A 14,266-nucleotide genomic window follows, 5' to 3' on the forward strand; every position below is an offset into this window, starting at 1 on the left:
ACTTTAGTAGTAGCGGTCTCACAACTGTACCTTGAGCGGAAACCTGACTGATTGACTGATATTATGTTATGGGTGTCTAAAAAGCGTGTGAGTTGTTTGCAGACTAGCCTTTCTAGTACTTTTGCGATGCATGGTAGTATTGAGACTGGGCGGTAGTAGTTGGGGTCAGCGTTGTTTCCACCTTTGAACAGGGGACGTGCCAAGGCTGCTTTCCATGCAGAGGGCAGTTCAGCTGTGTGCAGGGACAGGTTGCAGAGGTGGGAAATAGGTTCTGCCACAATGGGGGCTGCAGATCGGTATAAAAAGGGGTCCAACCTGTCGAGGCCAGGGGACTTCCTGGGATCCAGTTTACTGAGGACTTCAGAAACCTCTTTCTCAGTAAAATCCTGCTGTCCAAAGCTGTGGTATGTAGCTGGACTGGGCAGAGAGGTGGGGGGTGAGACAGGAGGCACTGTAGCATTGGAGGGCAAGAGGTTAGAAGGAGAGGTAGGAGGCATAGGGGCACTGGGAGGCCGAGGGATAGATGGTGGAGCAGAAGGTGCTGTAGACTCAAACAGGTTTCCGGCTTTAAGAAAGTGGTTATTAAAAGCCTCTGCCACACGCTCCTTTCCAGCTATGACCAGATTGTCGACCACCAGGGATGGGGGAAGTTGGGATGAAGAGGGTTTGTTCTCCATCTCTTTAACGGTCTTCCAGAACTTGTGAGGATTTGAGGCACTGAGACTGAGCTGTTCTTGAAAGTAGTTGGTTTTGGTTTTGCGGATGGCCTGGGTGCACTTGTTTCTGATTTTTCAGAAGAATAGCCAGTCTTCAGGAGATTTTGACCAGCGGGCTCTACACCAGATGGCGTTTTTAAGGCGGCCTGTTCTGCTAGGTCACGGTCGAACCACGGGATGCATCTGTTTTTGATCCTCATTTTTTTTAGAGGGGCGTGTTTATCGACTATCTTGCGGAAGGAGTCATAGAAAAAAGACCAGGCGTTATTGATGTCAGGAAGTAGGCTTATTCTGTCCCACTTGACAGCAGCTAAGTCGTGGAGGAAGGCTTGTTCATTGAACTGTTTGAGCAGTCGCCTGTGGGTAATTAGGACAGGTTGTTTGGCTATGCCGCCATTGCGGATGCAGGCAGTGAAACAATGGTCACTCAGGTCTCTACTGAAAACACCGGAAATGTACCTATCGAGGTTATTTGTAAGAATGACGTCAATAAGTGTGCCCTTTTCAGACAGATCTGGGTTTTTGGGGTCGTACCGGGTGGGACTGGAGATAATTTGTGTGAGGTTAAGGGAATCCCATTGTCGTAGGACTTGGGCTGGAGGATTGAGCATGTCCCAGTTAAGGTCGCCCATTAGCACAAGCTCAGACTTGGTATAAGGGGCCAGGAGGGCGCTAAGGGCAGGTAGAGCACCGGCGGGGGCAGAGGGGGGTGGTAGCAGCCAGCAACAGACAGTGCTGAGTGTTGGGCTACCTGGATGGTGAGAATAAGTAGGTCGAACTGTTTGGGCATGGATTTCCTGGTGGCGATGGAGCATTGGAGATGTTCCTTAGTAAAGATAGCTACCCCACCACTTCTGGAGGACCTATCCTGTCTAGAGACATTGTAGCCTGCAATAGCAATAGCAGAATCTGGCAAGCTCTTTTTTAGCCAGGATTTGGAAATCACTAATACATCAGGTTCAGAGCAGTGAACCCATACCTTTATCTGAATGTGCCATTATGTGCCATTATGCTAAAGGAAAGGAGATGTTACAGGCATGTTGAGTGTGTTAAACAGGTTGCCACTACGCTATATATATATATATATATATATATATATATATATATATATATATATATATATATATATATATATACACTACCGTTCAAAAGTTTGGGATCACATTGAAATGTCCATATTTTTGAAGGAAAAGCACTGTACTTTTCAATGAAGATAACTTTAAACTAGTCTTAACTTTAAAGAAATACACTCTATACATTGCTAATGTGGTAAATGACTATTCTAGCTGCAAATGTCTGGTTTTTGGTGCAATATCTACATAGGTGTATAGAGGCCCATTTCAAGCAACTATCACTCCAGTGTTCTAATGGTACAATGTGTTTGCTCATTGGCTCAGAAGGCTAATTGATGATTAGAAAACCCTTGTGCAATCATGTTCACACATCTTAAAACAGTTTAGCTCGTTACAGAAGCTACAAAACTGACTTTCCTTTGAGCAGATTGAGTTTCTGGAGCATCACATTTGTGGGGTCAATTAAACGCTCAAAATGGCCAGAAAAAGAGAACTTTCATCTGAAACTCGACAGTCTATTCTTGTTCTTAGAAATGAAGGCTATTCCATGCGAGAAATTGCTAAGAAATTGAAGATTTCCTACACCGGTGTGTACTACTCCCTTCAGAGGACAGCACAAACAGGCTCTAACCAGAGTAGAAAAAGAAGTGGGAGGCCGCGTTGCACAACTGAGCAAGAAGATAAGTACATTAGAGTCTCTAGTTTGAGAAACAGATGCCTCACAGGTCCCCAACTGGCATCTTCATTAAATAGTACCCGCAAAACACCAGTGTCAACATCTACAGTGAAGAGGCGGCTGCGGGATTCTGGGCTTCAGGGCAGAGTGGCAAAGAAAAAGCCATATCTGAGACTGACCAATAAAAGAAAAAGATTAAGATGGGCAAAAGAACACAGACATTGGACAGAGGAAGACTGGAAAAAAGTGTTGTGGACGGATGAATCCAAGTTTGAGGTGTTTGGATCACAAAGAAGAACGTTTGTGAGACGCAGAACAAATGAAAAGATGCTGGAAGAATGCCTGACGCCATCTGTTAAGCATGGTGGAGGTAATGTGATGGTCTGGGGTTGCTTTGGTGCTGGTAAGGTGGGAGATTTGTACAGGGTAAAAGGGATTCTGAATAAGGAAGGCTATCACTCCATTTTGCAACGCCATGCCATACCCAGTGGACAGCGCTTGATTGGAGCCAATTTCATCCTACAACAGGACAATGACCCTAAACACACCTCCAAATTGTGCAAGAACTATTTAGAGCAGAAGCAGGCAGCTGGTATTCTATCGGTAATGGAGTGGCCAGCGCAGTCACCAGATCTGAACCCCATTGAGCTGTTGTGGGAGCAGCTTGACCGTATGGTACGCAAGAAGTGCCCATCCAACCAATCCAACTTGTGGGAGCTGCTTCTGGAAGCGTGGGGTGCAATTTCTCCAGATTACCTCAACAAATTAACAGCTAGAATGCCAAAGGTCTGCAATGCTGTAATTGCTGCAAATGGAGGATTCTTTGACGAAAGCAAAGTTTGATGTAAAAAAAATCTTATTTCAAATACAAATCATTATTTCTAACCTTGTCAATGTCTTGACTCTATTTTCTATTCATTTCACAACATATGGTGGTGAATAAGTGTGACTTTTCATGGAAAACACAAAATTGTTTGGGTGATCCCAAACTTTTGAACGGTAGTGTATATATATATATATATATATATATATATATATATATATATATATATATATATATATGTCTGGTACTTGGGGGTTCTGGGATATTCAATAAAAAAACGTTGAACTGAAACAGCAGCCTTCTCTCACAAAATTCATCCATTTAATTAGTCCGTTTGAAAGAACATGTAAAAACTGCAGACAATCCTACCAGATTTGCAAAATAACACAAAGTAGTTCGGCAACAAGTTGATCAGTAGTTGTGAGTTTGGTGGCCATTGCGTTTAGTTCGCTCACAACCCACCAACGGCTCAAGCTCAAAGTTGATGACGACACCTGGACTAGCACCGATACAGCAACATTTGACTGGCTGATGATACGGTCACTCAAAGTTGTAATCTGTTTGCACCTTCGGGCATCAAGGAAAGGCTAGCAATACCACTAGTACTGGTCCAAGCAGCTGTGACGCGTTTACATGACGCAGGAAATCCCTGCTCAGCCCCAGGAGAAAACAAGTAACCAAATTCAGACACACTTCAGACACACTTCAATTTAACTATGAAAAACAAATTGTGATTTGAATTTTGACAGAGCCAGCAGAGAAGACCCCAATGGCCCTGACATCAGGGCCTTCGCTATATTACCATGATAGTTATCAGCGTACACTTTATTGCCCAATACAGTGTACTATATATATATATATATATATATATATATACACATATATACATATATATACACATATATACATATACACACACACACACACACACACACACACATATATATATATATACTATAATATAGTGTGATATTCTTTTTTTTAGCTTGGATATATGTGTTAGTTTGAATATGTGTCTTCTTGTAGTTCTTGAATGTGTTTTTGTCTGTATGTTGGACTGCTGTGGGCTGGGGGAAACAGCATTTCATTTCATGCGCAAGTACATGAGATGAAATGACAAATTGTTCCTGATTCCTATCCAACTATTTCCTCAAATTGCTCCTCAGACCTCATTGTTTGCTCGAGCAGTGACTTGGGTGGTGATTTCCAGGCAGAGAATTAATACGACGTTGATCACATTTCTATACGTCTTCACATCCCCTTGGGTTAGGTCAGGTGGATCACTTTCACTGATGTCATCAAGGAGCTTTATAACAGCTTTCAGAATTCTCTGAAGGGCTTTCAGTACTCTCTCTCTGCAAGCCCATTGAGTATCCGACAGCTTCTAGAGCTCCACAACACACTGTCCAGAGTAAGGAAAATGCTGCCATTTCACCAAGGCAGCATGGCACTTTGGGGAGCCAGTGCAAGAAGCATACAGCTTCTCCACAAGGTTGAAGAACATCACAAAATGTTTGTTAGACTTTGAAGATCCCACCAGGACCAGATTCAGTCAGTGCGCTTGGCAGTGCACCTAGAGGGCCTTCTCATTGTGTACACATATTCTGGCTTGAAGACCTTTATCCATGCCACTCATGTTGGCTGCTCCGTCGTAGCCTTGACCACACATATTCTTCAGCTCTAGGTCATTCTTCTGCAGAAGGGAGAGCACCGTATTTTCCAGCCCCTGCCCTGTAGTTGTATCAGCATTGCACATCTCAATGAAGCTCTCCTTTATTTGCATATCATGAAGGTATCGCACTACAAACCAAACTTGTTCTTGGTGCGAAACATCAGAGGTTTCATCCAGTAGGATGGAGTACATTTCAGCCTCTTTCATTTCACTTTGAATCTCCCTCCTGATGTAAGTACCCAGTGCTGCAATTGTGTCATTTTGGCTTCTATTACACAGCAATGACACCTGGGGCCTTGTCTGGGTGACTTTCACACTGGCAACTCTTTCTATATGCATCTTCAGTACACTGCCATAGTGGGACAATACATCCACCAGTTCAACAACGGTTGTTACTGGAGTTGCTCTCGTCTCTACCTTGGAATACCTTGGCATGTCCCTGCCGTGCAAGATATACTGTCACATCTCTAACTTCCACCCCCTTTACATGTGATACATTAAATGAAGAGTGTAGTGCCTTTTTTTTGTAATTGGTCCTTCTCATCATGCTTGTCATGTACGTCTCTGTGACTGAGTGTTGCTTGATTTTTATTTTTTCAAGAGCAGTGTTCAACTTTCTTATGCCAATCCTCCACACTTTTCTGCTTTTACACGTCTCTTCAGAGAGGAACAGCCAACAACTAAAACAATGAATTGAATCAGCAGTAGATGAGTACTCCAGCCACACATTTCCAGAGAACCACTGTTTTTGGAATGTCCGCCCCTCAACATTTTTGGGATACACCATATCTGGTTGACAGGGGCCTACACTGCAGCACATGGAAATGTAGCTGTCATTGCACCTGATGTGCAAGGTCTCAACATGTGAAGGCTCTGTAGGGTATTGCATAGTAGCTATGTTTGCAATTACTTCATGTCTTTCATTAACAGCTGGTTTTGCTCATACCTTCCTGTGCTATAGAGCATCCTCCCTCCATCTCCCCTTCATCTTGACTGTCAGAGAGCATTCTTTCTGTAGTATGGTAGTACGTAAGGGCACATGTGGGTATCTGTCATTTCATGTGACTAGAATGGCAAGCAATTGTGGCAAGTAGCACAAGGCCATATAACCAGGACAGAACGATAGTAGAAGATAAACTTGTTCATACCCAAAAGTAGGACAAGTGACATTCCATCATGTAAGTGTGACCATTATTACACAGGAAACAGTAGTAGCAGTAGTAGCGGCATATCAAGACAACCATTAGACTGTCAAAGGGGGGATGACTGAAGACATCCTAACGTCATCCTTGCATCGATAGAGAGGCTCCTGCTCCACCAACATGTCCTGATTAACAAGGACCCTGATTAAAAGCAGGACATTGACTGACGCAAGTAGATTGTTCACTAGATTTGTAAATGGTATAAAGACAGGGAGGCTTCTGTCTGATTTTCAGTCACGCTGCAGACCTGACTCAGACTCTGTTGATACGTCAATAAAAGTCTTATTTTGAAGGATCCTCGTCTCACTGACTTTTTTTGCAATTTCTCTGTATCACTGGCCCCCACAGTAGCTGTCCCTGAACATGACTCTGCTCTGGACTCTGACATTTCCACTTCATCTGCACTATGTTCTGGCAGCACATCTCCCCCATCTTCCTTGCTGGTAGATGGGCGGTTGCAGGATGGCAGAGAGCTGCTTCCCTGGGCTACCTGCTACAGTGCCCTAGACTAACAATATGATATTATATGGTGTTTATTCGGGTAAGACTGTTTGGTGACAGAGTCGATGTATTACAACAGTAAACCTCACCAGACCGTAACTGTCATAGCCCAAATTTACTACCCTACCACATAGCTACTTCTTCTGCACACACATTTTAATGGGCTATTTGTCATTGGGCAATGTTTTAATAATATTTAAGATAAATACAAGATTACTGCAAGCGTTTTAATGTAGACCTAACTTATATAAGCTTAGTACAAAATAGCCTAATAATATTCAGCTAAAGTAGCTTCATGTCTGATTTAGAATCGCCAAACCACTTTGTGAGTTAAAATAAACTGTGGACCCACAATAAGAGATTTCAATAAAACTAGATGAACGGTTAAACTTTCATATCTGAGCTTGTAAAGGGACAGTTGTCCCTGAACATGACTCTGCTCTGGACTCGGACCTTCTTCTTCATCTGTGATGATGGGTTCTGTATCAGGCACTACGACTCCCTCGTCCTCCTTGCTGGTGGTAGATGGCATGTGTCATGTCCAAGTATCCTACCTTAGTGTTTCTGTTTGTGTCCCTCTCCTCTGGTGTCCCCTGTTGGTCTTTGTTTGTTTGTGTGTTTTTCTGTCTAGCCCTCACCTGGATTCAGCACACCTGCCTTCCATCAGCTCATCACCCATCCTGTATTTCAAGCCCAGCTGTCATTTCAGCTCTGGTGGTAGTAACGCACTTAGACACTCCTAATTAAGCTTCCAGTGATCCTAGCTCTCTAGCAGTTACTGCTACGAGTGACGTTTTGGCTCCTTGTGTTGGCTCTCATTACGTGTGACTAACAGACCTTTCTTGTGTCCAGGACCACACCTCACCTCGCCTGCCTACTTGCTCATAGCTGCCCCTTGCTGCTCAGCCGTCTACTTCTCCCAGTATCCCCCCTTGTCCTTCGTTAGAAACTGTTCAGGCTTTGATCGCTCTCCTGTGGTGTGTTCTGCGTGTGAGTTCACCCCGAACCTCATGACAGCCTGATCCAGGAGAGCAGAGAGCTGCTTCCCGGGCAGCCTGCTGTAGCTCCCTTACTTTTCATTTTCTTACCCTGTCTTTTCTTGGCATTATGCCTGCTGCAATTGGTAAATGAGCAGAAACCAGTGTTGTGCAAGATAATTAAAGGTTAATCTCCCAACATTAGACAAAGAGTATGATAAGATGTTTACTGGGGAAAAGATTAGCCTATCAGTGCCCACGTTCATCAAATAAAACAACGTTAATTTGTGAAATACTAAGTGTGTTGCAGTCAAGTTTGAGCCTAGTGATCAAAACTGACTGTTAGCTAGCTAGCTAGCTAGCTGGCCAATTTCACTCCACGAGCTCTGGCTAGCTAGCTCTCTAATGTGTTAAATATTTGCCGTGTTGCAGTCAGTAAGACTGCTTGGTGAGACAGTCGATGCATTTCAGCAGTAAGCATCACCAGACTGGACCTGCCAGTGGCCCACAGTTTCCCTCGCCAACATTTAGCTTAACTTTGAAGCGTTATTACCCCCTTCACAACAAGCAAGCATGACAGGGTTGATACCAAGGGATGCCTAAGGTCTTCTAGTTTCATATGAGTGTCATATCTTCATTCTAGCTTTAAAGGTGAGGCCTCTACATCCCCTGACAGTAATGTTACCAGGCGGGAGGCAGGGAGAAGTGGATGCTGCTTGTGTGGGTGGCAGCTGCGTCAACAAGAAAGTCGAAGAGGGAAGGGCGGGGGGGCGGTCTCGCAGAATTACTCAAATTCAGTTTTCAGGCTTTATTACACGCTTTTAATTGATGATTGGTGCCATGGGCCACATTTAAAAAAAAATTTTTTTTAAGAAAATTGCTTTCAAAAAGGGCATTTATCTGGTCAGAGGGCAAAAGGGCAGCTGCTTGAGCACTACATGGGGTTTATCTGTACATGTCCCTGCCTCTGCACATGTCCAAACCATCTCAAGCTTACCTGTCTTGCTTTCTCTCCAAACCTGATCTGTCCCTCTATTATAGTCGTTCCTAATCCTGTCCTTCTTCATCACTCCCTGTGAAAATCTTGTCATCTTCAACTCTGCCACCTCCAGCTCCACCTCCTGTCTTTTCATCAGTGCCAATTTCTCCAAACCATACAACATAGCTGGTCTCACTACCATCTTGTAAACCTTCCCTTTAACTCTTGCTGGTACCCTTCTGTCACAAATCACTCCTGACACTCTTCTCCACCCACTCCACCCTGCCTGCACTCTCTTCTTCACCTCTCTACTGCACTCCCCGTTACTTTGGACAGTATTTAAATTCAAGTATTTAAACTCATACGCCTTTGTCACCTCCACTCCTTGCATCCTCACCATTCCACTGTCCTCCCTCTCATTCACACATAGGTATTCCGTCTTGCTCCTACTGACTTTCATTCCTCTTCTCCCCAGTGCATACCTCCACCTCTCCAGGCTCTCCTCCACCTGCAACATACTCTCACTACAGATCACAATGTGATCCGTGAACATCATCGTCCATGGAGACTCCTGCCTGGTCTTGTCCGTCAACCTGTCCATCACCATTGCAAACAAGAAAGGGCTAAGAGCCGATCCTTGATGTAATCCCACCTTGAACCCATCTGTCATTCCAACCACACACCTCACCACTGTCACACTTCCCTCATACATATCCTGCACCACTCCTACATACTTCTCTGCAACTCCTGACTTCCTCATACAATACCACACCTCCTCTCTCGGCACCCTGTCATATGCTTTCTCTACATCCACAACTACACAATGCACCTCAATGTAATTCAATGTTAATCGAATAATACATTTAAATTAGGTTACATGTGAGTAAAATGTAAACAATTTACAGTTCAACCTGTGAATCGTACAGTTTTTGCTGGTTTAATTGCAGGCTAGACACAGGTACGTTGATTTGGCTGCTTGTGAGCTCGAAGCCTGTTGAGGCCATTTTGGCCATTGAAAGAAGAAACAGTCATTTCATATCCATGGCAAATGGTGTATGTGTGTGTGCCATCAGTGTTTCCTGATGTGTGTTTCCTGTTTGGCGTGTCTGATTTTGACAGTTTTCACTTCTGCTTCCTGTCGATTCCGGTGAGCCGGGCAGTGCTACTCTGGTTCTAACTTGCATTTCAGACCTCTTTTAGGATCCCCAGCACGAGCTCTTCTCCACGATGAGTTTTTCCAGTGACATGTCGACTATGGAAGACACGACTGATGAGTTGGAGACTTTGGGGTAAGAATCCAGTCAAATGTGTGTTGTTGTGTTGTGTTGTGTTGTGTTGTGTAGTGTTGTGTAGTGTAGTGTTGTGTGGTCAGACATGGCAGTACGCAACTTGTGTTTACACGTCCCTCTAGCAGGACCACAGACTACATGTGTGACACTATGAACATGGAGAACTGAAGGGAAGTAAAATACTGGGTTGATATTTGAAAAGTTCAGTGTTTGATGCCTCTGCCCAAGTGTTGTCTGGTCAACTTGTGTAAACGTGAACCGCAGTTCAGCTTATTGTGCAGATGTTAAGAGCTGTTTCACACAGCATTGCCACAATCGTACATTTGGATAAATCATCAGTAAGTGAAAACACTTTTTTTCTACTCAAAAGATTCAGTGTGAGTCAGACCTGACTAAGTTACAATAAATTCAAGTTCTGCTTCTGCACACCTCCCGATCCTGTGAGGAGGTGTCCATGTTGTGATGCCTTCTTAGTAGTAGTAGTATATTTTAGTAGTATATTTGTGTATTTCAAAAGTTAAAAAATAAAATTAACATGTATGACAAAAGAAAACAAAAGAGGAACAAAAATCAAAACAAGCAAGCGACATCATCATCAAGCATTTGTTTCAAATCTCGGCAGTTGGAAAAGGAGGAGGCAGAAGGTAAAAAAACTTTTCTAGTCCTACCCCCTTTCCCTATTTTAGTATTTCAACAGTGAACTGTGTGATTTCAATGAAAACTCAATCATCTCCCAGCAGTGACCATGACGTCTATCTAGTAAACCATACAAAGGTCCTTCATCCAACACAACAAGAACACAGCAAGTGCAGAGCAACACCTAAACAACTCAAGAACAACTCACACAACACGTCCCAGCTACATCCCATATCTGCTCACCATATTATTTTTAAAGAGTCTTTTACATGTGATTATTGATTCACATGTTTTCATTTCATCCCTGCAGTTGGTCCACATCTTGACACCTTTAGTTGTGACACAGTGATATTTTGCCTTTGTCCTCACTGGGTTGTGTTTATACATACATGTTCCTCTCAGGTCATAATTACTTTCCCTCAACTGGAACAACCCCTGGACACTGCTGGGTACTTTAGGATTTAACACTTTGTACATGATTTGAGCAGTTTTAAAGTCCACCAGATCTTTGAATTTTAGTGTTTTTAGTTTGATAAAGAGTTGGTTTGTTGGCTCTCTGCAGTTGGCTCTGTTTACTATCCTTATGGCTCTTTTGTGAATAATAAAGATTGAATGGGTGTCGGTTTTATATGTGTTCCCCCACACTACCACACAGTAGGTGATGTAAGGACGTACGAGGGAACAGTACAAGGTGTAAAGTGAAGCTTGATTTAGAAGATCTTTGACTTTGAATAGTATTACAATTGATTTGGATACTTTGGCCTTGGTATAATTTACTATATGTGGTTTCCAACATAATTTATTGTCCACTATTACCCCAAGAAATTTAATTTCAGTCACTCTTTCTATTTCTACATTGTTAATCATGAGTTTCTTGATTGAGCTAATTTTGCCGTTACCAAAGATTATACATTTTGTTTTACTTAAATTCAGTGTTAGTTTGCTAGCATCAAACCCCGTCTTTAACTTCATCAGGTCCTTTTCCACTATATCCAGGAGTTGATCCAGATGATCCCCACAGCAAAATGAATTTGGGTCATCAGCAAATAAAATGGCTTTCAGAGCTTCAGACACTTCACAAATATTGTTTATATACAGAATAAACAGTAATGGTCCCAACACTGGGCCCTGGGGGACCCCACATGTGACTTTCAGTAGGTGAGACTTGAAGTTTTGTAATTCAACATATTGATATCTGTCTTTTAGATAGCTGAGTGCGGTTCCTCTAATTCCATATGATTGTAGTTTTTTCAGTAATAATTCATGGTCTACGGTGTCAAATGCTTTTTTTTAATACCCAGAAATACCCCTATTGCATATTTTTTGTTTTCTATTGCCATTGTTATGTCGTCTATAAATTATATAAGTGCAAATGAAGTTGTTCCGTTTGCTCTAAAACCATATTGCTGATCATACAGAACATTATGTTTTGTGATGAAGTCATGTGTTCTTGAAAAGTATATTTTTTCTAGCATTTTTGAGAACTGTGGAAGCAAGGAAACAGGTCTGTAATTTGAAAGGACTAGTTTATCACCAGACTTATAGATTGGTATAACTTTGGCTGTGTTCGTTTTGTTTGGAAAAACACCGGTTTGTAGGGATTGGCTACAGATGTGAGACAAAGGTTTTGCAATGCATTCGATGATATTTTTAACCATAAAAATGTCTATTCCATCCCAGTCAGTGCACTTCTTGTTCTTGACATTTTTAACTGTGTCAATAATTTCTTTTTCATTTGTTCCCCTTATAAATATGGATTCTTTAAAATATGTTTTCTTCCAAGGTGATCACACACACAAGACTGATCGAACCAGTTTATGGCACGTTTATTTTTATTCAAAGCAAAATAAATAAACCATTGTGAGAATAGGTTTAGAAAATAACAGTTTAGTCCATCACGTCTGGAAACAGCCGACAGAACCGCAGACAGAACCGCAGACAGATCCGTGGTAAACTGGAGACGTTGTGCTGCAGAGAACACCTTTCTTCACGCATCATTGCACTATTAGTTCCCTCTGCTGTAGGGGGTGACAACACTGACGTAGTTTATCTCTTTGTAAGGGCATCATGAAGTCCTTAATGCAACAAAACCTCCACTTCCCTTCCACGGTGTTTCCTGTACACCTGTCTGGCAGCTGTAAAGACGTGTTTAGGGGTGAAGTGGATCCCCTTTCGCAGATAAAACATTTTATTTCAAAACCACCCTTTTCACAAAAGCAAGAATCCACCCTAAAATACAATTAAGTTCAATAAGAGGCCAAACACGCTACTGTGAGATTTGTTAGAGGAGCTGGACCACCCCTGCTGAACAGAGACTGGACCATCCCTGCTGAACAGAGACTGGACCATCTCTACTGAACAGAGACTGGACCATCCCTGCTGAACAGAGACTGGACCATCTCTGCTGAACAGAGACGCAGCCTGGACGGCCATGCAGGCATGTGCAAGCTTCTGCACCCAGGTGGCTGCAGATAGTGTCACCTGTCTCTGTAAACCCCACCCAGCCTTGCTGCTGTTGCTGGCCCTGCACCGGCTGCACGCAGCAGGGTCTTCACCACCTGCCACTGCGCCATGCATGGTAGTTTAATGTGGGTAGTTGGTAAACTCGTGCAGTGACAATAAAGAAAGACTGGTGAAGACAAGTCTGTGACGTCATGCACGCCGCACACACAAACAAAACAGCATGCATTTAAACTGGAAGACAATCAAACGCAACACAAATGAATAGTACATCGCATTTATAGATGAAATAAACACTATTCCCCCCAACACGGGGATCGCCGGTTCGAATCCCCGTGTTAACTCCGGCTTGGGCTGGATGTGGGTATGTGTCCGGGTCGCTGCACTAGCGCCTCCTCTGATCGGTCAGGCCGCCTGTTCAGGGGGGAAGGGGGAACTTGGGGAATAGCGTGATCCTCCCACACGCTACGTCCCCCTGGTGAAACTCCTCACTGTCAGGTGAAAAGAAGCGGCTGGTGACTCCACATGTATGGGAGGAGGCATGTGGTAGTCTGCAGCCCTCCCCGGATCAGCAGAGGGGGTGGAGCAGCAGAAGAGTGGGGTAATTGGCCAAGTGCAACTGGGTGGGGGGATAATAAATGAAATAAAAAAGACCTATACTTAAATAGTCGAATACGAACAGTAGATTGAGTATTAAACTTGCCAAAGACCAAATCTGTGTAACATTGCTGAGCTGACAAGTCGTATCTCCGAGCTAAATCTGAACTTTAATGTGTCCGCCATGTGGTATTTTCCCCGACTTATGTCAGAATACTACTGATGAACCTCACCGGGTCATAGCTACTGTACTTACTGTAAGAGTACTACTGATAAACCTCACCGGGTCATGTAGTGATATAACGCCATGTATATCCACTGGAACTACACTAGGTGTTCTGTACTACCCGGACTGTTATTATGGTTACACCACTACCATGTATGGTTATTACGTCTGCCTACTGAGCCACGATTAAACCTGAGTTCTATAACCCGGTGTGGTCATTGATCCTCGACCAATACTACCCCAAGTATTACTTCATGGTGGCAGCGGTAAAGTACTCTCTATGAAGAATGAAGATAGACTGATAAAATTGTCCGTGGATAATTTCTGTCATTATTCAAGCAAGAGTGCGCCGGAGCTGAGCTAGCCGCAAAGCTAACTAGCTAGCTAGCAACAGGAGACGTCATGGCATCGCATCTACCGACGATGAATTGGTCAGACC

At 43.3% G+C, this 14,266-nt stretch overlaps 1 protein-coding gene across 1 annotated transcript in view; it reads left to right on the plus strand.

Moving 5' to 3' along the window:
- The first annotated feature begins 9,768 nt into the window (after nucleotides 1-9,768).
- Nucleotides 9,769-14,266, plus strand: part of dapp1 (dual adaptor of phosphotyrosine and 3-phosphoinositides) — a 30,712-nt gene continuing 26,214 nt past the window's right edge. The window contains exon 1 of the mRNA XM_056295513.1: nucleotides 9,769-9,908. Within this exon, the coding sequence (XP_056151488.1) occupies nucleotides 9,847-9,908 (62 nt within the window). The 5' untranslated portion in view covers nucleotides 9,769-9,846. The remainder of the gene's footprint in view (nucleotides 9,909-14,266) is intronic.

Source organism: Lampris incognitus, chromosome 16, assembly GCF_029633865.1.
Source record: "Lampris incognitus isolate fLamInc1 chromosome 16, fLamInc1.hap2, whole genome shotgun sequence".
Classification (NCBI taxonomy): Eukaryota; Metazoa; Chordata; class Actinopteri; order Lampriformes; family Lampridae; genus Lampris; species Lampris incognitus.